The 24,042-nt window shown below is 43.6% G+C and overlaps 1 protein-coding gene across 2 annotated transcripts in view; it reads right to left on the bottom strand.

Moving 5' to 3' along the window:
• Positions 1–21,390, bottom strand: part of RNF216 (ring finger protein 216) — a 36,748-nt gene extending 15,358 nt beyond the window's left edge. Inside the window, exons 1-3 of one of the 2 annotated variants that reach the window (XM_032259637.1) lie at positions 21,180–21,390; positions 8,491–8,626; positions 116–249 (exon numbers count right to left, since the gene is read on the bottom strand). In XM_032259637.1, coding sequence (XP_032115528.1) covers positions 116–249; positions 8,491–8,557 — 201 coding nt within the window. In that variant the 5' untranslated portion in view covers positions 8,558–8,626; positions 21,180–21,390. The remainder of the gene's footprint in view (positions 1–115; positions 250–8,490; positions 8,627–21,179) is intronic. The other variant, XM_032259638.1, reaches the window with a different exon arrangement.
• Positions 21,391–24,042: the final 2,652 nt, after the last annotated feature.

The following is a 24,042-nucleotide window of genomic DNA, read 5'->3' on the forward strand; positions in this document are numbered from 1 at the left end:
AGAACAAGTACAAGAGGTGCTCTCAGATATTCTACAAAAAGGCCCACAAGAGTGGCTGAAAAATCAGATCACCAATTCACAATAATGTCTCATTGTAAGTTTAAAGAAAACTCACTTCTGTCAGGATGACATCATCATCCAGGTCCTCTTCTTCATGTTGCTGAGGAGCTGGGGTGACCAGCATTGGAATCCCTTCCTCATCTGAGGAGTCAGATATGGTGATAGGCCCATCTCTGAGATTGATCCACTCTACAGGAAAGCAGATTAACACTGTTACTGGGAGGCTAGCACTATCATATCCAACCCTTTAAGTTTGTCCTGACAAGGGTACAGCCTAAAGCCAAGTTCATGGTTAGTAGTGTGTTAACTCCTCAAGCAGTCCATGCACTTAAGCATTAACAGCCACGTTTCTATGCTGACTTTTGTAAATAACACATTTTGGGAACTGCTAGAGAAGATCTGACAATTACTATGATCAATATTATCAACTTTTTCTCATGCTAGGCTGGAGAAATCTGTTCATAACATTTTCTTGACTGCGAGTTTCTTTAAAGTAAAATAATGGTCTCCCAATCCACCTCTATTCCTCTGAGGAACCAAAGGCTATTTTATTTAAATTGCTTGGTCTGAAAAAATTATCATGCAAAAATAGTAAAATTTTAATTATTTAAAACACTGAAATTTGTTCACCTTAAACATAAACTTTAAGAATCATTTAAGCAAACGTATTTCAATGCTTTAGTCAAGCACCCATTTAGCATCTATGACAGTGAGCAATTTAACTTTCCTAGTTTCCTTTTAAATATACACTATAAATCTAGATGTAGTAATTCTATTCAAGGTTTTTACTTCCTTTTATCAATTTGAAAACAGGTCGGGCCGGGCATGATGGCTCACGCCTGTAATCCCAGCTGAGGCGGGTGGATCACGAGGTCAGGAGTTCAAGACCAGCCTTGCCAAGATGGTGAAACCCGGTCTCTACTAAAAATACAAAAATTGGCCAGGCACGGTGGCAGGCGCCTGTAATCCCAGCTACTCGGGAGGCTGAGGTAGGAGAATCGCTTGAACCTGGGCGGCAGAGACCGCAGAGAGCCGCAATTGTGCCACTGCACTCCAGCCTGGGTGACAGAGTGAGATTCCATCTCAAAAAAAAAAAATAATAATAATAATTAAAAGAACACAGCATGGTCTACAAATCAAGTGTACAGTTCTATGAATTAATACAAAAGGGCCATCTGTGTATAATCATCATCACAAGATCACGAAATATTTCTAGCACATTAGTAGCTTCCCTATCTATGCTTCCCTTCTCCCAATCTCTGCTCTTTTCATCCCCAAAGGGAGGATTTCTAACTATGCAGATAAGTTTTGCATGTTTTTGAGTACATATTCTTCTCTGCTTGGCTTTCTTGCAAATGATGTTTGATATATATCCATATTGGATGCTGCTGTAATACTTTGCTGTATACAATACACTATATGAAGATAACATAAATTATTCATTCTTCTGTTGATAGATATTTGAGTATGTGGCAGTTTAGGCCATTGTAGATAACGCTATTATGAACATTCTTGTGCAAGTCTTTGGTATACTCATTTTAGTTGGATATATTGTAGGAGTGGAAATGCTGAGTCACGGAGTAAGTATATGCTCCATTTTAGTAGACAACACTAAACAAATTTTCCAAATTGTACCAATTTACACTCCCATCTGCGGTGTAGAATAGTTATGTTGCTTCACTTCCTTACTGGAAGGCAACAATGCACATTCATGTATATATTGTCTATAGCTGATGATATGCTTTGGCTGTGTCCCCACCCAAAATTTCATCTTGAACTGTAATCCCATAATCCCCACATGTCAAGGGCAGGACCAGGTAATCAGATCACGGGGGCAGTTTCCCCCATTCTGTTCTCGTGATATTAAGTCTTGAGGTATATAACGATTTTATAAGCATCTGGCATTTCCCCTGCTTGCAGTCACTCCATCCTGTCTCCTGAGAAGGTACCTGCTTCTCCTCTGCCTTTCGCCATGAAAGTAAGTTTCCTGAGGCCTCCCCAGCAATGTGGAACTGTGAGTCAATTAAACCTCTTTCCTTCATAAATTACCCAGTCTCAGGTATTTCTTCATAGCAGTGTGAGAGCAGACTAATACAGTTGCTTTCATGATACAATGGTATAGCTGAATAGTTGCAACAGAGACCACATGGCCTACAAGGCTACAGTATTAACTACCTAGCTCTCTAAATTTGCTGAGCCCTGGTTGTGCGTATTAATTTCTCAGCCTTTCTTCTTCCTTTTTTCCCCCAGACTGGGTCTTGCTCTGTTGCCCAGGCTGGAGTGCAGTGGTGCAATCTCGGCTCACTGCAACCTTTGCCTTCTGGGTTCAAGTGATTCTTGTGCCTCAGCCTCCTGAGTAGCTGGGATTATAGGCTTGCAACACCATGCCTGGCTCATTTTTGTAATTTTAGTAGCGGTGGGGTCTCCCCATGTTGCCTAGGGTGGTTTGTTTTTTTTGCGACAGGGTCTCTAATTTTCTCTGTTGCCCAGGCTGGAGTACAATAACATGAATATAGTTCTCTGTAGTCTTGACCTTCTGGGTTCAAGTAATCTTCCCATTTTGGTATTCCAAGTACCTGGGACCTGGCTGACCCAGGATCACCATGTCCAGCTAATTTTTTATATATAATTTTTTTTGTAGAGATGTGAGTCTCACCATTTTGCCCAGGCTGGTTTTGAAATCCTAGGTTCAAGTTATCCTCCCACTTTGGCCTTCCAAAGTGCTGAGATTACAAGCATGAGCTACTGTGCCTGGCTGAGCTTTACTTCTTGTCTAATGTATTTTAGGCCATAGGTTTTCTTCAAAACATGGCATTAGATGTATCTCATAAATGTAATAGACTATATTTTCATTATCGTATCATTCAAAATATTTCCTAATTTTGATTTCTTCTTACATTGGGTATAGAATCCCACATATGTTTATTACATTTGTTGACCATGTTCTTCCAATCTTCTATATTCACACAAGTGTGTGTGTGCTTACTTTTTCAGTTACTGAAACAAGTCTTAAAAATCCCTACTATAATTGTGGATTTGTCCAATTCTGTTTTTAGATCTGCCAATTTTTGCTTTGTATAGTTTTATATCATGTTACTAAGTATACAGGGATTAGAACTACTTTATCTTCCAGTACAATGAATCTTTTATCATTATGAACTCTATCAATGCTTCTGGCTGGAGTTTCTATCAGTTTTATCTGATATTACACAGAGATATCAGCTCTTTTTTTCTTTTTGGCTGTTTGCATGATGTACCTTTTTTCATTCCTGACAAAATTTTAAAAAATCTTTATTTTATCTTCATTTTTAAGCCTATTTCCACTAGGTATAAAATCTAGATGAGTAGGCAAAAACACTATTTAGCAATTAAAAAGGAATGAATTACTGATATATGCAATAACAGGGACGAATCTCAAAAACATTACCTTTCACAAAAGAATTCAGGTATAAAGAATATATACAGTATGTACATTTACATGAAATTACAGAGTGAAAAAAAGCAGATTAGAGGTTTTCTTAGGCCTGGAGTGGGGTAAGGACTGACTGCAAAGAAGCACAAGGGAATCTTGTTGGAGTGACAGAAAATGTACTATATCATAATTCTGGTGGTACATTCGTCAAAACTTATTGAACTATAAACTTAAAAAAAAAAAAAAAGCTACAGAGGTTGGTGCATAATAAAAATTGTTAATGTTGGCCAGGAACAGTGGCTCACGCCTGTAATCCCAGCACTTCAGGAGGCAGAGGCAGTTGATCACTTGAGCCCAGCAGTTCAAGACCAGCCTGGCAAGGCAATATAGAGAGACCCTGTCTTGACTAAAGAAAAAAAAAAAGTTAATACTGCTAATAGGGCCGGGCGCGGTGGCTCACGCCTGTAATCCCAGCACTTTGGGAGGCCGAGGCGGGTGGATCACGAGGTCAAGAGATCGAGACCATCCTGGTCAACATGGTGAAACCCCGTCTCTACTAAAACTACAAAAAATTAGCTGGGCATGGTGGCGCGTGCCTGTAATCCCAGCTACTCAGGAGGCTGAGGCAGGAGAATTGCCTGAACCCAGGAGGCGGAGGTTGCGGTGAGCCGAGATCGCGCCATTGCACTCCAGCCTGGGTAACAAGAGCGAAACTCCGTCTCAAAAAAAAAAAAAAAAAAATACTGCTAATAAAAACAAAACAACACTATACATCTGAAAAAAATTCTCATAATGGGTGCAGAGTATATGTAACTCATCTAACAGAAAAATATTGGGTGCAGAGTATACATAGCTCGTCTAACAGAAAAATATATCTCCAAAGTCAGTAATTTTCCAAAAGGAATTAGCTGTTCTTAAAGAAACTGAGTATATTTAAGATCCCATTAAAAAACAACTACATAAAGCAGAAGTCATCTTCTAATCTTTCAGAAAAACAAAAAACTACAACATTAATCTGATATACATGTATAAAAAATTTTGAAATGATCATAAATACAAGTTATAACTAAGATTTAAGACTGTCTGAATCCAATAAATTATGGCTACAATTACTACCAAGTTAAAATACACTATTAATAAAATCCTAAAAATTATTCCTACTTTTGTACTCATAATTTGCATAGCTTGAGCAATTTCACTACTCTTGATTTATTTTCCTTATAAAATTTGCTCAATATTAAATGTTCTGAAAGTCAAATATACAGTGGACTCTTTGGCAACACTGATTTGAACAGTGTGGGTCAACTTATTTGCAGATTTTCTTCCACTTGTGTCACTCCTGAGATAGCAGGACTGCACAAGGCTTTCGGGAGCCTACCCCTTGCAACAGTGTGCCCTCAACGTAAGACACGGAGTCAAAGGAGATTATTTTTGAACTTTAAGATTTAATGACTGCCCTGCTGGGTTTTGGACTTGTGTGGGACCTCTAGCCCATTTCTTTTGGCCAATTTCTCCCTTTTGGAACAGGAGTATATATCCAATGCCTGTACCCCCAATGTATCTTGAGAATAACTAACTTGTTTTTGGCTTTACAGGCTCATAGGTGGAAGGGACTAGACTTGTCTCAGATAAGCCTTTGGACTTTTGAGTTAATGTTGGAATGAGTTAAGACTTTGGGGACTGTTGAGAAGGCCTAATTGTATCTAGAAATGTGAGAAGGAGAAGAGATTTGGGAGCAGCTGGGGTGGAATAATATGGTTTGGATCTGTGTCCCTGCTCAAATTTCATATTTGATTGTAATCCCCAATGTTGGCGGTGGGGCCCGGTGGAAGGTAAATGGATCATGGGGGTAATATTTCATGAATGATTTTGCACCATCCCCTTTGGTTACAACAGTGAGTTCTTGTGAGATCTGGTTGTTTAAAAGTGTGGCACCTCTTCCTCAACCCCTCTTGTTCCCGCTCTAGCCATGTGAGACAAGTCCGCTTCCCCTTCACTTTCTGTTGTGATTCTAAGTTTCCTGAGGCCTCCCCAGAAGCAGAAGCTGCTATGTTTCCTGTACAGCCTACAGAATTATGAACCAATTAAACCTCTTTTCTTTCTTTATAAATTACCCAGTCTTGGGCATTTCTTTATAGCCAGTCAAGAACAAACTAATACAAGGACCAACCCCTCCTCTTCTTCAGGCTAATCAATATGAGGATGATGAAGATGAAGACCTTTAGAATGGTCCACTTCCACTTAGGGAACACTAAATAAATTTTCTTTCTCTTTTTTTATGACTTTCTTAATAGCACTTCTTTTCTGTAGCGCACTTTACTGTACGAATACAGTATATAATACATATAACGTATAAAACATGTATTGACTATGTTATCAGTAAGGCTTCTAGTCAATAGGAGGGTATTAGTACTTAAGTTCTGAAGGAGTCATTTTTCTTTCTTTCTTTTTTTTTTTTTTTTTTTTTTTTGAGGTGAAGTCTTGCTCTGTCACCCAGGCTGGAGTGCAGTGGCAATTCTCCTGCCTCAGCCTCCCAAGTAGCTGGGATTACAGGCACGCACCACCACACCCAGGTAATTTTTGTATTTTTAGTAGAGACAGGTTTCACCACGTTGGTCAGGCTGTTCTCGAACTCCTGACCTCATGATCCACCTGCCTCAGCCTCCCAAAGTGCTGGCATTACAGGTGTAAGCCACCGTGCCTGGCCTGGCATGAGCCACTGCACCTAACAGAAAATTCACATATTGATACAAATATGCTAACAAAACATGGGCTACGGGTATCATTTTTCTAAGGTCAAATGTAATTTACTCTCTGCTAGAAAAAATCGTCTTTGTAAACACAAAATATTATCAATGGGAGAAAACAAAACCAGTATAACCTCTTCCACAGAATTTATAAGTGCAAAAAATGAACATAAGGATTCTACACCTCGGCATGAATTTTTTCCTTTTAGCAAAAGTGTAAATGTGAATTCGAACTTAACAGGAAATTTCATAAACATTTAAGAATGTTACAGAAATGCAAGCACTATTCCCTTTACAAATTAATAAAATTCCCTAAAACTTTAAAAACTGTAGAACAGGCCAGGCACAGTGCCTGATGTCTGCAATCCCAGCACTTTGGGAGGCTGAGGCAGGCAGATCACCTGAGGTCAGGAGTTAGAGACCAGCCTGACCATACGGAGAAACTCTGTCTCTATTCAAAGTACAAAATTAGCTGGGCATGGTGGCACATGACTATAATCCCAGCTACTCAGGAGGCTGAGGCAGGAGAATCGCTTGAAACCAGGAGGCAGAGGTTGCAGTGAGCTGAGATCATGGCCCTACACTCCAGCCTGGGCAACAAGAGCGAAATTCCATCTCAAAAACAAAAACAAAAACACCCATAAAACAAACAAAAAAACATGTTCCAAAATTCCCCTAAAGGCTTAGGCAGAATATTCTGGCAAAAAAAAGAAATTAAGCATCATGTGAGGACTAGCCTGCTTCAACATCACCTGTAGTATTTCAGGTAATAAAGGCCTAGTAGAGCACTCCTTTATAATCACCATGCCTTCAAAAACTGACCCTGACACTGTCTCTTAAGACTCAATGACTGCATGTTGGCAGCATTTTGCTAGCAAAATAGCTTATTAATGTAGTTGTAATGAATGAGTCTTAAACTTCACTCATGCCAGCATTATCATCATCTGATTTAATTCTAGTTTAACTAGTCTTTTTATGTCTAAAAATAAAATGTCTCTGGATTCTAAATGGTATAAAACAGGTTCATTTAAAAAAAGATATAGCTGTAACACTAAAAGAAAAATGTGGGTAACCCCCCACATAGGCACCAAGGAATGAGAGCTAAGCAGAACCCTGGCACAGTTAGGGCTTGAGGAATATCTCACTTTATAGTGTTACTACTCAGCTATTTCCTTTTATATAATCCTTTACATCATCATATATTAGTTTATAGAAATAGGGCTTGAAGAATCCCTTTATATAATCCTCTACATGTAATCATTAATAGTTGATAGTATGAGTGCCTAAAGAATATTTCCCTACATATATACCTATATCTTAGTTCATAATCAGAGGAATGCCTAGAGTGGACACAGTACAGAGCATGAATTAAGGGATAAGCAGCTTATAATCGGAGGAATGCCTAGAGTAGACAGTGCAGAGCATGATTTAAGGGAAAACAGTTATACCAGGACAAGAATCCATGGCCCAGGTGGCAGCGTTCAATACCCGCTGTATGGCAGGCTTGGGGCGAGTCACTCCTCCTAATAAAAGGAGTTGTAGGACCTTGCTCCAGTTCTTGTGGAAGGCTGCCCTCAGAACGGCAATCCAACTTGGTGACTGTGAACTTTATCAGCTCTTACTACTGTGCTGCTTGAAAAGCATCTTACCATAGAACCCATAGGAAGCTGCCAGAAGGTGGCGGTAACCTTGACAGCTCCGTCACTGCTATGTGACTTAAAGCATCCCCCCATAAATCTTCTTAGAAGTAGTTTGCCCACAGATAGAAGTATTGCACACTGTACCCTCTTCACTGCGCACGGCCCTCCTTCAAGCCTCGATGACCTAATGAGGGTGGACCCCTTGCTGCACACTGCCCTTGCCTTCATGGGAAAGGGGCCGCTTGCTGTGCACTGGCCACCTCCTGGCCTAGGTGGCCTAATAGGGGTGGGCCCTATGTTTTATTGCTCACGACCCTATCACTATCCTTAAAGATGATTTCACTCACTGCCCTGCCCCCTAACCTATACACAATAAATACTCATGCTTCTGGACATTCGGGGCCTCGCCTGACTCCACTTGTAGGTGGCGTGGCCCCCCGAGCCCAGCTGCGTTTTCTTTGTACTTCTGTGTCCTGTCTCTTTATTTCTCGGATCCTGCACCTTGGCACAGCACAAGCACAAGGCTCACTCCGCGACCCTGTGAGGCACTCAGCCTTACATCTGGCTCCCAATGTGCCCTAAAGAAAAAGCCACAGGGAAAGGGATAAAGTGTGAGCAAACAAAAACGTACCTTGTCCTCGATGGCAGTGAAAGTTGTTTAAGTGAATTACCTCTTCATTGTTGTTTCCCTCTGCCATTTTCAAATGCAGACATGCACATATGCAACTGCTAGTATCTAAACATGGTGCCCATCTGTTTCAAAAGGCCTGAAAAGGAAGCAAAGAGAAACAGTAAGAATGAGGGCGTATCAAAACTCTTACCATGTATCTGGTCAGGGGAACATATGAAGCTTACGCTGAAAACATTCCTTAAGAAAACATATGCAAGGAAGTGGTTTAAAAAACACACACAAACTCAAAACGTATGGCATTAAAATGTATTTTTAAAATACACATATAAAAGAGACAAAGTACTAACAGAGAATTCACATATTGATATAAATATGCTAACAAAAATGGGCTAAGGGTATTAATAGGCAATTCGCAAAAGAGAAAACAGAAGATGCTCAACCTCACTAAAAATCAGGGAAAGGCAAATCAGAAAATGAATTACATTTCAGCCGGACATGTTGGCTCCCGCCTGTAATCCCAGCACTTTGGGAGGCCGAGTCTGGCTGATCATGAGGTCAGGAGTTCGAGACCAGCCTGGCCAATGCGGTGGAACCCTGTCTCTACTACAAATACAAAAATTAGCCGGAAGTGATGGTGGGCACCTGTAACAGCTACTTGGGATGCTGAGGTGGGAGAACTGCTTGAATCCGGGAGGCAGAGGTTGCAGTGAGCTGAGATCGCATCACTGCACTCCAGGCTGGATGACAGAGTGGGACTCCATTCACTCCACCAAAAAAAGAATTATGTTTCAAACCATTAGGGTGGCAAAAAAGGCAAGTATGTAAGAAATGGGAAATCTTATACATTGCTGGTGGTGCATGTCTGTAATTCCATCTATTCGGAAGGCCGAGATGAGAGAATCACTCGAACCTGGAAGGTGGCAGTTGCAGTAAGCCAAGATCATGCCACTGCACTCCAGCCTGGGAAACAGAGCAAGACTCTGTCTCCAAAAAAAAAAACAACAAAAAAAAACTCTTCCTAAGAAGCAATTAATGCTAAAGTAATAAAACATGATCTTTAAGTAGCACAGAAAGAATAATTGTAAACTTCAAATTTTATGATCCTTATTTTCAAAAGTAAAGACAGGGTGTGGGTACAGTAGCTCATGCCTATAATCCCCCCACTTTGGGAAGCCAAAGTGAGAGGATCGATGGAGACCAGAAACTTGAGATCAGCCTTGGCAAAAGGGTGAGACCCTATCTCTACAAAAAACTGAAAAAAATTAGTTGGGCATGGTGGCACATATTTGTAATCCCAGCTACTTGGTAGGCTGAGCCTATAGGACTGCCTGAATCCATGAGTTCCACGGTTACAGTGAGCTATGACCAATCCACTGCACTCCAGCCTAGGAAACAGAGCAAGACTCTGTCTTTAAAAAAAAAAAAAAAAAAAAAAAAAAAAAGCCTAAGGATGGGATAAAACAATTTTTAGATATGCAAAGACTAAGAGAGTTTACCTCCCACAGATACTCAAAGAGCTATTAAAAAATGAACTTCAAGGCCTGGCATGGTGGCTTACACCTGTAATCCCAGCACTTTGGGAGGTCAAGGCAGGTGGATCGCTTAAAGTCAGAGGAGTTTGAGACCACTTGGGCAACATAGTAAGGACTAGCTATACTAAAAATACAAAAATTAGCTGGGTGTGGAGGCACTGGGGGTTTGTAATACTAGCTACTTGAGAGGCTGAGGTAGGAGCATTGCTTGAACTTGGAAGGCAGAGGTGGCAGTGAGCCAAGATAGTGCCACTGCACTCTGGCCTGGGTGACAGCAAGACCCTGCCTCTTAAAAAAACAAAAGAAACAAAAAGCATTAAAAAGAAACTCCATTTGAGATGGAGTCTCACTCTGACAACAGTGAGACTCCATCTCAAATAATAATAATGATAACAATTAGCCAGCCGTGGTGGTGTATGCCTGTAGTCCCAGCTACTCAGGAAGGTGAGGCACAAGGACTGCTTGAGCCCAAGAGTTTGACACTGCAGCGTGCCACCATTATGCCACTGCACTCCAGCCTGGGAGACAGCAAGACCCTGCCTCTTAAAAAAACAAAAGAAACAAAAAGCATTAAAAAGAAACATGAATCTAGGCTGGGCACAATGGCTCACACTTGTAATCCCAGGAAGCCAATCCTTGGAAGACCAAGGTGGGATAATCACTTGACGCTAGGAGTTCACGACCAGCCTAGGCAATATAGCGAGACAAAAAATAAAAATAAATTAGCTGGGCAGGGTGGTACATACCTATACTTCTAGCTACTCATCTGAGATCCCAGGAAAGCCAAATCTTAAGAGTTAAAAACAAAATGAAAACAGACCTAATACAGACCAAACCATGATAGGATCAAGATGATTTGCCGGTACTCTAATTTCCACACCTAAAAAAACTTAAACCACAATGAAGGAATATCATTTGGACCCTCCAGCTTTTTCATTCATAATGTCCAGACTTTGATTAAAAAAAAAAAAAAAAATGACCAGTTGCGGTAGCTCATGCCTGTAATCCTAGCACTTTGGGAGGTTGAGGCAGGAGGATCACTTGAGTCCAGGAGTTCAAGACCAGCCTGGGAAACATAGTAAGATCTTGTGTCTACTTAAAAAAAAAAAAAAAAAAAAAAAGCCGGAACCAGTGGCGGCTCATGCCTGTAATCCCAGCACTTTGGGAGGCTGGGGGGGGTGTGTGTACACACACACACACACACACACACACACACACACACACACCTCAAATTGACGGACCTTAAGGAAACAAGATTAATCCATTTACAGCTAGACAGACTTGAACAGTACTATCAAACAGCTTGACCTAACTGACACTTTATCCAGTAACTGCAGAATACACATTCTTTTCAAGTGTATAAGAACATTTACAAAACAGATTGTATGCTGTGCCATAAAGCTAGCCTCAACAAATTTGAAGATTTGAAATCATACAGCATGTTCTCTGACAACAGTCAAAAAAAGATAACGAGGAAATTTTGAAATGTGAGAAATAAAGCAACTTTTAAAATCCACATATTAAACTAAAAATCACAATGAAAATTAGTTAACTATTTTGACTAAACGAACTGAAAGATAATGAAAACAAAACATATCAAAATTATGGGAAGGAGGTAAAACAGTTATTAGAGAGCAATTTACAGTTCCAAGTGCCTTATTTTAAAGAAGAAAGAGGCCAGTCATGGTGGCTCATGCCTGTAATTCCAGCACTGTGGAAGTCTGAGGGAGGCGGATTGCTTAGCTCAGGAGTTCAAGACAAGCCTGGGCAACATGGTGAAACACCAACTCTACCAAAAAACAAACAAACAAATTAGCTGGGCATGGTGGCATGCACCTGTGGTCCCAGCTACTCGGGACGCTGGAAAGGGATGAATGCTTGAGCTTAAGAGGCAGAAGTTGTAGTAAGCTGAGATCATACCACTGCACTCCAACCTGGGTGACAGAGTGAGACCCAGCTCAAGAAAAAGAAAAAAAAGACTGAAAATCAGCTAGGCTCGGTGGCTCATGCCTGTAATCCCAGCACTTTGGGAGGCTAAAGTGGGTGATCAGTTGAGGTCAGGAATTTGAGACCAGCCTGGTCAACATGGTGAAAACCTGTCTCTACTAGAAATACAAAAATTAGCCAGGCTTGGTGGTGGGCGCTTGTAGTCGGGAGGCTGAGGCAGAGGAATCACTTGAACCCAGGAGGCGGAGGTTGCAGTGAGCCAAGATCGCACCATTGTACCCCAACCTAGGTGACAGAGTGAGACTCATCCCAAAAAAACAAAAAAAGCCAGGCACAGTGGCTCATGCCTGTAATCCCAACATTTTGGGAGGCCGAGGTGGGTAGATCATGAGATCAGGAGTTTGAGACCAGCCTGCGTACATGGTGAAACCCCGCCTCTACTAAAAATACAAAAATTAGCTGGGTGTGGTTGTAGGTTACTATAATCCCAGCTACTCAGAAGGCTAAAGCAGGAGAATCTCTTGAACCCGGGAGGCACCGGTTGCAGTGAGCCCAGACTGCACCACTGCACTCCAGCCTGAGCGACAGAGCAAGATTCCCCACTCCCACGCCTCAAAAAAAAAAAAAAAAGACTGAAAATCAGCTGGGCCTGGTGGTTGACGCCTGTAATCCCAGCACTTTGGGAGGCCAAGGCAAACAGATTGCTTAAGCACAGAAGTTTGAGGCCAGCGAGACCCTATCTCTATAATTAAAAAAAAAAAAAAAAAAAGATTACTGGGAGAAATTAAATACCAAATAAACGTACTGGCGTACCATATTCATGGGTTGGACAGCTCCATTTTGTAAAGATGTCCATTCACTGTAAACTGATGTGTAGATTTAATACAACCTTCATCAGGTTTTAAAAATATATACTAAATGACTTTAGAATTTACAGAAAAACAGCCAAGAATAACCAAAGCATTCATAAAGAAAAACAAAAGAAGGATTTATACTAGCAGATATTGTATTAAGGTTACAGTAATTAAGACAATGTTCTACTGACAAAAGAAGGGAAAAACAGACCAATGGAACAGATTAGATTCTCCCCTGGCCACCCCCCCACCCCCAAAGGAGTGTTGCTCTGTTGCTCAGGCTGGAGGGCAGTGGCTGGATCTCAGCTCACTGCAAACTCCACCTCCCAGGTTCAAGCAATTCTCCTGCCTCAGCCTCCCAAGTAGCTGGGATTACAGGCATGCACCACCACGCCCAGCTAATTTTTGTATTCTTAGCAGAGATGGGGTTTCATAATGTTGGCCAGGCTGGTCTCAAACTCTTGACCTCGTGATCTGGCACCTCGGCCTCCCAAAGTGCTGGGATTACAGGCATGAGCCACCCCTCCCGGCCCCAGATTCATTCTTATATGAATGTTTATGACAAAAATAGCATTGCAGAACAGTGAAAACATGAACTTTTACTATATGATGCTGTACTCAAAAGCTATATATAGGGCGGGAGTGGGGTAACAACCCCTTCCTCATGCTTTATATAAAAACCATTTTAGATGAACTACAGATTTAAATGGAAAGGTAAAATAAGTTTCTAGAAGATAACACAAAATCTCCACAGCCTTAGGGGTACAAAAGATACCTTAAACAGGACAAAAACAGTACTATCCATAAAAGAAAAGACTGAAACTTATACATTAAAATTAAGCATGTCTACTCACCAAAGAAATTAAGAGTAAAAAGGCAAGCCACCAGGAAAAAATGTAAAAACTCTTAACGTGTTAATTGAAAAGAAAAAAATCCAGGCCAGGCATGGTGGTTCATGCCTGTAATCTCAGCACTTCTGGAGGCCAAGGCAGGCAGATCACCTGAGGTCAGGAGTTCAAGACCAGCCTAGCCAATATGGCAAAACGCCATCTCTACTAAAAATACAAAAAATTATCCAGGCATGGTGGCGGACACCTGTAATCCCAGCTACTTGGGAGGCTGTGGCAGGAGAATCACTTGAACCCAGGAGGCAGGGGCTACAGTGAGTGGAGATCATGCCACTGCACTCCAGCCTGGGCAACAGAGCAAGACTGAAAAAAAGACATATTCCAGCGTAACTTTGGGTCTCTCATTTAAAATAATGATGTTATTTATAAGTAGCATGGTATTTTTAAAAAATAGGTCTGGTATCAAATCTGAACTGCATCTAATCAGGTACTTTTTTTCCCCCCAAATAAGATTTTTTTTTTTTTTTGACCACCACTAGCTTCCTTCAATTTTACACTGGAAATCAAAGGGAAATTTGACTCACTTTACAGCCAATTTAGTTGAAATGTCAGGCTTGTAGTTTAGCAAATAACTAGTAATGCTTTAAAAAATTCCTCATGAGTGCACACCAGTGGCCCCAACCTGTGAGAAGGAAAGAAGTCCGATGATGGAATTTCTACTCTTGATTAAATGTAGGCCTCTGTATCAGGTCATTTAACTCAGTCCCTTTATCTGGGCTTCGGATCACATTGTCTATGTTTAAATATTGATTTCACCATGTAGTCAATCAATGGCTCCAGATAAATTGTTTAATCTCTGGGGCCAATGTCTTCATTTGTAAAATGAGAATACAGTTTTAAAATTAGTTTCGGGTAGGTAGGATGGTGCATGCCCATAGTCCAGCTTCACTGTGGAAGCTGAGAGAAAAGAATCCTTTGAGCCCAGGAGTTCAAGGCTGCAGTGAGCTATGATAGCACCAATGCACTCCAGCATGGGCGGCAGAGGAAAAACCTACCTCCAAAAAAATTCATTAATTTTAAAAAATAAAAACTTTAAAAAATTAAATCAATTTAATTACATATGTAAAGTTTTAGCACACTGCCTGACATATACTGCGACATTATTATGCTATGTTTATTAACTATTATTACCTGTGAAACAGAAAAATGGAAATAGCTATTTCTATAAGACTGTGTTGAAAAACAAATAAGAGAAGCCACTTTGTATATGGTAAATGCCATCGACAGTGGGGAAAAAAAAAAAAAAAAACAACTTTATTTTCCCATTCCAAGTTACTTTTTGTTTTTTGAGATGGGGTTTTGCTCTTGTTGCCCAGGCTGGAGTGCAACGGTGCAATCTCAGTTCACTCCAACTTCCACCTTCAGAGTTCAAGCGATTCTCCTGTCTCAGCCTCCTAAATAGCTAGGATTACAGGCATGTTGCCACCACGCCCGGATAACTTTGTATTTTTAGTAGAGATGGGGTTTCACCATGTTGGTCAGGCTGGTCTCAAACTCCTGACCTCAAGTGATCCAACCGCCTTGGCCCCAAAGTGCTGAGATTACAGGCGTAAGCCACCGCGCTTGGCCTCTTTTCTTTTTTATAGTTCTATTTCCAATGCCTAGCACAGTTGCTGAATGAGTGGCTCCAAAAACTTCTTTCTCTGTCAAAAACTGGAGCTGTTATTCATCATAGTCACAGAACCAGAGTCAGGAAACATGGCCTAAGCAACAGCAGTAAGTTTATTAGGATTTTCTTCAGTTATCAAGTATTGCCTGTTATAGAAAACATGGAAAACAAAGAAAGGAAGAAAAGAGAATCACTCATGGTTCTGTCACCCAGTTGTCTGGTTTTCAAAATTCCACCTTCACTTTCTTGTGACCAGGATGCTTGAGTCTGTCTTCTACAAATCATTTTCTTCTCCTTCTTCTATTCATGCTGCTTCTCTATTTTTCCTTATGTATATGCTCCTAAACTACTAGTGCATGATCCTGGGGCTCTGTAGTGCCCCTGACTCTCCAGAATACTTCCTGTAAATATGCCTGCCACTTCTGCAACAGATTTGGGGGTCATTAGAGACTTACAAATTTAATGAGTTAATCCCTTTGACTTCTCAGCAAAAAGGGGGCAAAGCAGGCCACGCGTGATGGCTAACATTTATAATCCTAGCACTTTGGGAGGACTTGGCAGGTGGATCACAAGGTCAGGAGTTCGAGACATGGTGAAACCCCACCTCTACTAAAAATACAAAAATTGGCTGGGTGTGGTGGTGGGTGCCTGTAATCCCAGCTACTTGGGCGGGTGAAGCAGGAGAATCACTTGAACCCGGGAGGTGGAGGTTGCAGTGTGCCAAGATTGCATCAGTGCACTCCAGCCTGGGTGACAGAATAAGACTTCGTCTCAAAAAAAAAAAATTTACAGTCAGCTCTTCATATCCAGATGTGAAACTTGTGGATAGGAAGAGCAGATTGTACTACACCATTTTATATAACAAGAATTTGTTATGCACCAGAGGGAATACATACAAAGAAACTCTCACATGGATTTTGTCTCACAGAATTCAGAGTCTCATCAATGAGAGAATAAAGTCACTAGTGCAATAAAGAGACTATACAGCAAGGGCAGGTAGTTCAGTGAAGGTGTAGCAGGAATAGCCATATGAAGAAGTGAGAGTTGTGCCAGATCTGGGCTTATCCTTTAAAAGCACAGCAGCCCCTCACTCTACTAAAAAAAAGAAAATATAAATATTAGCTCGGCATAGTGGCACATGCCTGTAATCCCAGTTACTCAGGAGGCTGACACACAAAAATGGCTTGAACTCAAGAGGCAGAGGTTGCAGTGAGCTGATATCATGCCACTGCAAAAAAAAAAAAAAAGAATGGGCACGGTGGTTCACACCTGTAATCCCAGTATTTTGGGAGGCTGAGGAGGGTGGATTGCTAGAGGTCAGGAGTTTGAGAGCATCCTGACTAACATGGAGAAACCCCATCTCTACTAAAAATACAAAATTAGCCCAGTGTGGTGGCACATGTCTGTAATCCCAGCTACTGGGGAGGCCAAAGCAGGAGAATCGTTTGAACCCGGGAGGTGGATGTTGTGGTGAGCCGAGATTGTGCCATTGCACTACAGCCTGGGAAATGAGTGAAATGCCATCTCAAAAAAAAAAAAAAAAAAGCATTGTAGCTTTAACTTAATTTAGGGCTCCTGGAACCCAGACTCATCAGGTAAAAAGTGTGAATACCCTGCTGAGAGATCACACAGAAAGCCCTGACACTACACGCAGAGGAAAAGAGCCAGCTGAGCCCCGCCTTTAAGCAGTCTTTGACGAGGCATGTGAATGACGGAAGCATTGTGGAAGTGGATCCTCCAGCACTGGCCACCTCTGCTGACAGCATGTGGACCAGAGAAAAATGGCCCAGGTGAACACTTCCAAATTCTCCTAATAAAACTGTCAACAAACAAAATTATTCTATGAAGCCAGTAAGTTTTGGGGTGGTTTGTTATGTATTGGTGGATAACTGAAACAGAGCTCAGATTTTATTTTCTAGCCAATGGGAGGCAATGCAATGACAGCTGTGCTTTAGAAAAATCAACCTGGCTGCAACATGTAAGATGGCCTGTAGGAGACAACTGGTGCCAGGAAACCCAGGAAACGAGAGCCAACAGAACCTAGGGGGAGGAATAAAAATAAAAGACACTGACTGCAGAGTTAGAGTCAATGAGATTTGTGTATGTAATTGACCATCAGGGCAAGAAGAAAGGAATCAAAGTTGACCTAGATGCAGAGATCAGGTGACTACCGGACGGTGATGCTATTAAGGATGAACAAAGCAGATGATGAGTTCAGAGAAAAAAAATAAAAACTGTGTTAACTTTAACATGTGGACAAAATAAGGTAAAATAACATCCATGATTATGGATATAATTATGCAAACAATTAGTCTAGAGTTTAAAAGCTCTAAGAAACCTATTATCAGTGTATTTTCACAATAGTAAAGATTTTAAATCAAAAATTAAATTCATAATCTTCAGTGGGCAGGCTAAATAGTTTAACATAAAACTTCAAGATTTTCCTCAACTGTCCATTGAAAATTGGTTTAGAAACTAGGACAGATAAGTACATCCTCATGTGTGGAGGGTAAAATCAATTTTTCAACGATCATTTTAGAACTGAATCTTCTGTGACCAAAGGACCTGCTTCTGCTTCTAGCTCAAGTACTGCCTTACAGGCTCCATCCCTTGACACATTTTCATATAGCATAATTTCTTTTAAACCACAAATCCCACCATGGTGGAACCGAAATCCTTACCATGGCCTACAAAACGCTACCATAAGGGACCCTGCTGACGTAGCTGACCTTACCTCATACCTTCCTTCCCCTCAGCCCCTGCATTCACTATTCAGTAGTAACAATGGTTTAGCTCCTAGAACATATCACGGCATGCTCCTTCCTTCCAGTTCAGGCTCTTCCCTAGCTGAACTGCTCTTCTTGGACCAAATTAACTCGATTCATCATTGGGTTCTTTGCTTTCTCCTCAGAGAAAAATTGTTCCTGACTATTCCCTAGATGTTCCTTCCCTAGTTCAATCATATAACGTACCTCATTTTTTCAGAGTACTAACAACAATTTCATATACTTCTTTAGGTAACTATGTGCAATTGTGGTCTCCTCTGCTAAAACTTAAGTTCCAAAAAGGCAGAACCAAAGTGTTGCCTGATCCCAAAGCCCCAGGACATAGCACACTGGCTGGCACACAGTAGATGCTCTTCAACAAACGTAATTTCTGCATAAATAGCACTCACAGGTATTGCAGGATAATCAGTGGCAATGAACTCTGGGTCCAAACTGAGTTCAAGTTCCATGCTGACCCTTACAAGTTTTAGAACTAGTTATTTTTCAGCACCTCAGTTTCTTTTTTTAAATTACTATTTTTGAGATGGAGTCTCACTCTGTTGCGAAGGCTGGATTGCAGTGGCGAGATCTCGGCTCACTGCAACCTCCGCCTCCTGGATTGAACTGATTTTCCCCGCCTGCACCTCCAGGGTAGCTGAGATTACAGGCTCACACCACCAGGCCCGGCTAATTTTTAATTTTTGTATTTTTAGTAGAGGTGGGTTTCACCCTCTTGGCCAGGCTAGCATGGAACTCTCGACCTCAGGTAATCCACCTGCCTTGACCTCCCAAAGTGCTGGGATTAGAGGCGTGAGCCACTGTGCCTGGCCTTATTCATTTATTTTTTTTGAGACGGATCTCATCTGTCGTCAGCCAGGCTGAAGAGCAGTGGCATGATCTTGGATCACTGCAACCTCCGCATCCCCTCCTGGATTCATGCTATTCTCCTACTTCGGCCTCCTGAGTAGCTGGGATTACAGGCATGTACCATCACACCTGGCTAATTGTGCATTTTTAGTAGAGACGGGCTTTCACCATGTTGGCCAAGATGGTCTTGAACTCCTGAGCTCAGGTCATCCACCTGCCTCGGCCTCCCAAAGTGCTGGGATGACAGGTGTGAGCCACCATGGCTATGTTCTATTATTTTTTAACAATAATGCAGATATAATGATGTCAGGTATGACAATGAATTATGTCTCTAAAGATCTAGAATATAGTAATGCCTAGAATTTTATAAACACATTAAATAGTAGCTCGTAACAGAGTTAGCAAACAGCAGCTCTCTCAACGACCCTATTCGTTAACTTTCAATCTGCCTCACCCATACCTAGCCCTTCTTTATCAGATTTCTCCACAGGGGATTCAGGGGTTCTCTTTTGTTAGCTCCTGCTACTCTTATCAGGGTAAAAATCTAAAGCCTCTAATGAGGTTTACCGGCGGGTCCAAAATCCGGCCCAGACTCTCCACACATTTCCTCAAATCCACTGCCACTCCCCACATCCCAGGTGCAATAAATCATGAAATGCAAAACCCAAGGCAAAGCCAGGCCATTTCTTAGTCTTCTTCCTTAAGGCAAGCTGACTAAATTGAGGTGTTTCATAAAATCTTCCCAGTCCTCTCTCCCTTTTCAGCGGGCAAAGAATGTTCTGGCAGAGCGTGGTGGCTCAAGCCCGTACTTCTCGCACTTTGAGAGGCTGAGTCACTTAAACCCACCAGTAGGGCAGCATAACGAGACTCCGTCTCCCCTTCACCCCCTCAAAAAATTAGTCGGGCACAGTGGCGCGTGCCAGTAGTCCCAGTTACTAGGAAGGCTGAAATTGGAGGATACCTGATCCCGGAAGGCAGATGTTGCAGTGAGCTGAGACGGCGCCACTGCACTCCAACCTGGACGACAGAGCAAGACACTGTCTCAAAAAAACAAAACAAAGCAAAAAAAAAAAAAAAAAAAAAGTTCTGGTCGAGCGCGGTGGCTGGCTCACACCTGTAATCCCAGCATTTTGGGAGGCTGAGCCGCAAGATCACTTGATTTTGAGACCCGCCTGGCCAACGTGGTTAAAACCAGTCTCTAAGAAAGATACAAAAATTAGCCGGATGTGGTGGCGAGAGCCTGTAGTCCCAGCTACTGGGGAGGCTGAGGCAGAAGAATCGCTCGAACCCGGGAGACAGAGGTTGCAGTGAGCCGAGATCGCAACATTGCACTCCACCATGGGAGAAAAGAGCAAGACTCTGTCTCAAAAAAAAAGAAAAAATAATAGTAAAAGAAAAACAAAACGAGAAAAAAGAACGTTGTCTCTGCATGATCAGAGTACCTAGGACAACTGCTACCTAGGCCCTTAGGAATTCACAGCCCTGGCGGATGTGTCAGAAATTTCTGTAACCCGCACGCCGCGCACGCGCCGGGATTGGTTGCAAGTAGCCCAAAGTCTTGGAGCACCGTTCCACCGGGACGAGGGCCACCATGCCGCGGAAACAGCAGCCTCGCTTCCTGCCCAGCGCCCGGGCACCCGAGCCGGGCAACCCCCAGCACCCCACAGCAGGGTTTGACGCACTTGCGGTACCCTCGCCAGTGCCGAGTGACATTCACCAACTTTCGCAGAACAACACCCGCTCCAAATATGAGGGGATAAGTGGAAAACCGCCGCCTGCCGGGGCTGGGGCTCACAGGCACGGGCCGCCTCCCACCGCTCCTCCAGGCCGCGCTCGGGTGCACGGACACCGCCTCCGCGGCGGCCTCGGACCCCGGGGAGGAAAGCGCGGTCTCCCGGGCTGTCGCCCTCGCGCAGCGGTCCCGACGGGCTGGCCCGCGAAACTTCGCGAAGTGGCGGGAGGAGATCGCCCGGCCTCCCAGCGCCTTTGTCGCTCCCGCCTCGCCACTGCACGGGGCTCGGAGACGCCCAGCCAAGTCCCCGGGCCCGATCTTGCCCAGGCGTCGGCCCGCGCCCCTCAGCTCCGCGGCCCTCACGGCCCGCGCCCCCGCCCCCACCCCCGGGGCTCCACGGAGGCGCCCCGCAGAGAGGCCGCCTCGCTTCACAGACCTGCCCAGCAGCCCAAACGCGCCCGCGGCCGACACTCACTCGCCACTCAACTCCCCGGCTAGCTAGGCGGGCTCAGCGGCCTTCGCTGCCGCGCAGCTTACTCCTCAGAAGCGGCAGCTGTGAGCTCCGTCGCCGCCGCTGAGGCAGCCGCTGCACTCCTTCCGGCCCTGCCGCGGCGTCACCTCGCGCCTGCGCACAGCGCCCCCTCCCGACTAAGGACAGGAAGAACCATAGAGGCACGCCGGGTGCTGGGGAGGAGGGACCCGGGGGCTCACCATAGAGAGGGCCGCCTAGCCGCGCTAGCATCCGGGCTCTCCGCCTGCGGAGACTTGACTCCCCCACGAGGCGGGAGGACGAAAGGAACGGAGACCCCCATCCCCGACCCCACAGGGAGCCGCCATCTCCCCAGAGCTGAAAAGGGTATAGGGCACGTGGTTGTGGACTCGTTATCTACTTATTTGCCTTCATCCTTTGCAAGTCATTCATTCATTCTAAAAATATATTCTGTGGAGTTTCTGTGGGCCACACGCTGTTCTAGGAATTGGGGAAATTAAGAGTAAAGTGAGTTCCATGGCCGGGCACAGTGGCTCACACCTGTAATCCCAGAATTTGGGAGGCCGAGGCGGGCAGATCACTTGAGGTCAGGTGTTGGAGGCTAGCCTGGCCAACATGGTGAAACCCCATCGCTACCAAAAATAAAAAAATTAGCCGTGCGTGGTGGCGGGCTAATTCCCGCTACTCAGGAGGATGAGGCAGTAAAATCACTTGAACCTGGGAAGCGGAGGTTGTAGTGAACTGAGATTGCGCCACACTGCCCTCTAGCCTAGGCAACACAGCGATACTCCGTCTCAAAAAAAAAAAAAAAAAGAGTAAAATGTGTTCTTGGTCTCAGGAAGTTTAGGTTTTAGTGGGCAAGTGAATAACTGACTAAAATACTGCTTCTGCTGGGCACAGCGGCTCGTGTCCATAATCCCATAACTTTGGGAGGCCGAGGCAGGAGGATCTCTTGAGGCCAGAAGTTCAAGACCAGCCTTGGCAACATAGCAAGACCCTGACTCAAAAAAAATTGCTGGCCTGGCATGGTCGCTTGCTCAACACCTGTAATCCCAACACTTTGGGAGGTAGAGGTTGGGAGGATGGCTTGAAGCCAGGAGTTCCCGACCATCCTGGACAGTATAGTGAGACTCCATCTTTATAAAAATAAAAAAATTAGCTGGGCATGGTGGTGCACACCTGTAGTCCCAGCTACTCAGGAGGCTGAGGCAGGAGGATTGTTTGAGCCCAGGAGTCTGAGACTGCAGTGAGCTGTGATCACACCACTGCACCCCAGCCTGGGTGACAGAACAATAGCCTGTCTCAGAAGAAACAAACAAAAACCAAACAGTAACGGAAATGGGAGGAGCAATAGTCTTGATGCAGCAATGAGGGTTCCTTCTCCAAGACAGTAGAGCGTGGCTTATGGGGCTTGTACGAGACAGAGAAAGGCCACTCCTGAGAGTACTTTGGGGAAGCAGTTCCTGAGGTAATAGTCATGTCCTAGGGTTAATAGTCATGTTTCAGTGAAGTAGAAATTGAAGGGCTGCGGCTGGGCATGGTGGCTCATGGCTGTAATCCCAGTACTTTGGGAGGCTGAGGCCGGCGGATCACCTGAGGTTGGGAGTTCGAGACCAGTCTGACCAACATGGAGGAAACCTCTTCTCTACTAAAAATACAAAATTAGCTGGGTGCTGGTGTGGGCTCCTGTAATCCCAGCTACTCAGGAGGCTGAGGCAGGAGAATCGCTTGCACCCATGAGTCAGAGGTTGCAGTGAGCCAAGATTGTGCCATTGCACTCTAGCTTAGGCAACAAGAGCAAAACTCCATCTCAGGGGAAAAAAAAAAAAAAAGAAGTTGAAGGGCTGCTTACAGAACAGGACAAGGATCTAGAGATCTTACAGATGTCGGGCCCTGAATTAGAGGGTGTAGTGCACGGGATGCATTAAAGGGTGGATAGGAGAGAGAACTTAAGATAGACACCTTTCTGGGCATGAGATCCTGAAATAACCTTAAAAGTGAAACAAGGGGATTGGCCTTGATGGGCTTATCCTCCATGCTGGTCCTCTTAGGGGAGGTGGATAATCGCTGTCAGTTCCAGCCTCCTTCTTAGAATAGTCCTCATAAGCCCTTTAAAATATTGGAAGAAGGCAGTATTGGAAGGAGAGCTTGGTGATCTTAGCAGGAGTGCAAGCTTCTTTCCGGAAAGAACCTTGGTGTCACATCCAAGGCAGGTATGGTTGAGTAACCACTCTGAGTAGAATTTTTTATTTGTTCAGGCTCTTTGGAGACTCTGACTCAGACATGACGGTAATGAGAAGAGAGACTTTATGTATGTATGTATGTATGTATATATGCATGTATTTATGTATTTATTTTTGAGATGAGGTCTCCTGTCACCCAGGCTGGAGTGCAGTGGCACGGCATTAACTCACTGCAACCTCTGCTTCCCAGGTTCAAGCGATTCTCCTGGCTCAGCCTCCCGAGTAGCTGGGATTACAGGCGGCCACCACCACACCCAGCTAATTTGTAAAATATTTTTTGTAGACACGGAGTTTCACCATGTTGGCCAGGCTGGTCTCAAACTCCTGACCTCAGGCCACCCGCCTGCCTCGGCCCAAAGTGCTGGGATTACAGGTGAGAGCCACCATGCTTGGCCTTTATTTTGAAGTTTAATTTAAAAAATACTAATAGATAGCCGGGTGTGTTGACACACACTTATAGTCTCAGATACTCTGGAGACTGAGGCAGGAGAATCACTTTAACCCAGGAAGTGGAGGTTGCAGTGAGCCACGATTATGCCACTGCACTCCAGCCAGGGTAACAGAGCCAGACTCCATATCAAAAAAAAAAAAAAAAAAAAAAAAAA

The sequence above is a fragment of the Sapajus apella genome, unplaced genomic scaffold (assembly GCF_009761245.1).
Source record: "Sapajus apella isolate SASKATOON/1434 unplaced genomic scaffold, GSC_monkey_1.0 scaffold110, whole genome shotgun sequence".
In the NCBI taxonomy this organism is placed as follows: domain Eukaryota; kingdom Metazoa; phylum Chordata; class Mammalia; order Primates; family Cebidae; genus Sapajus; species Sapajus apella.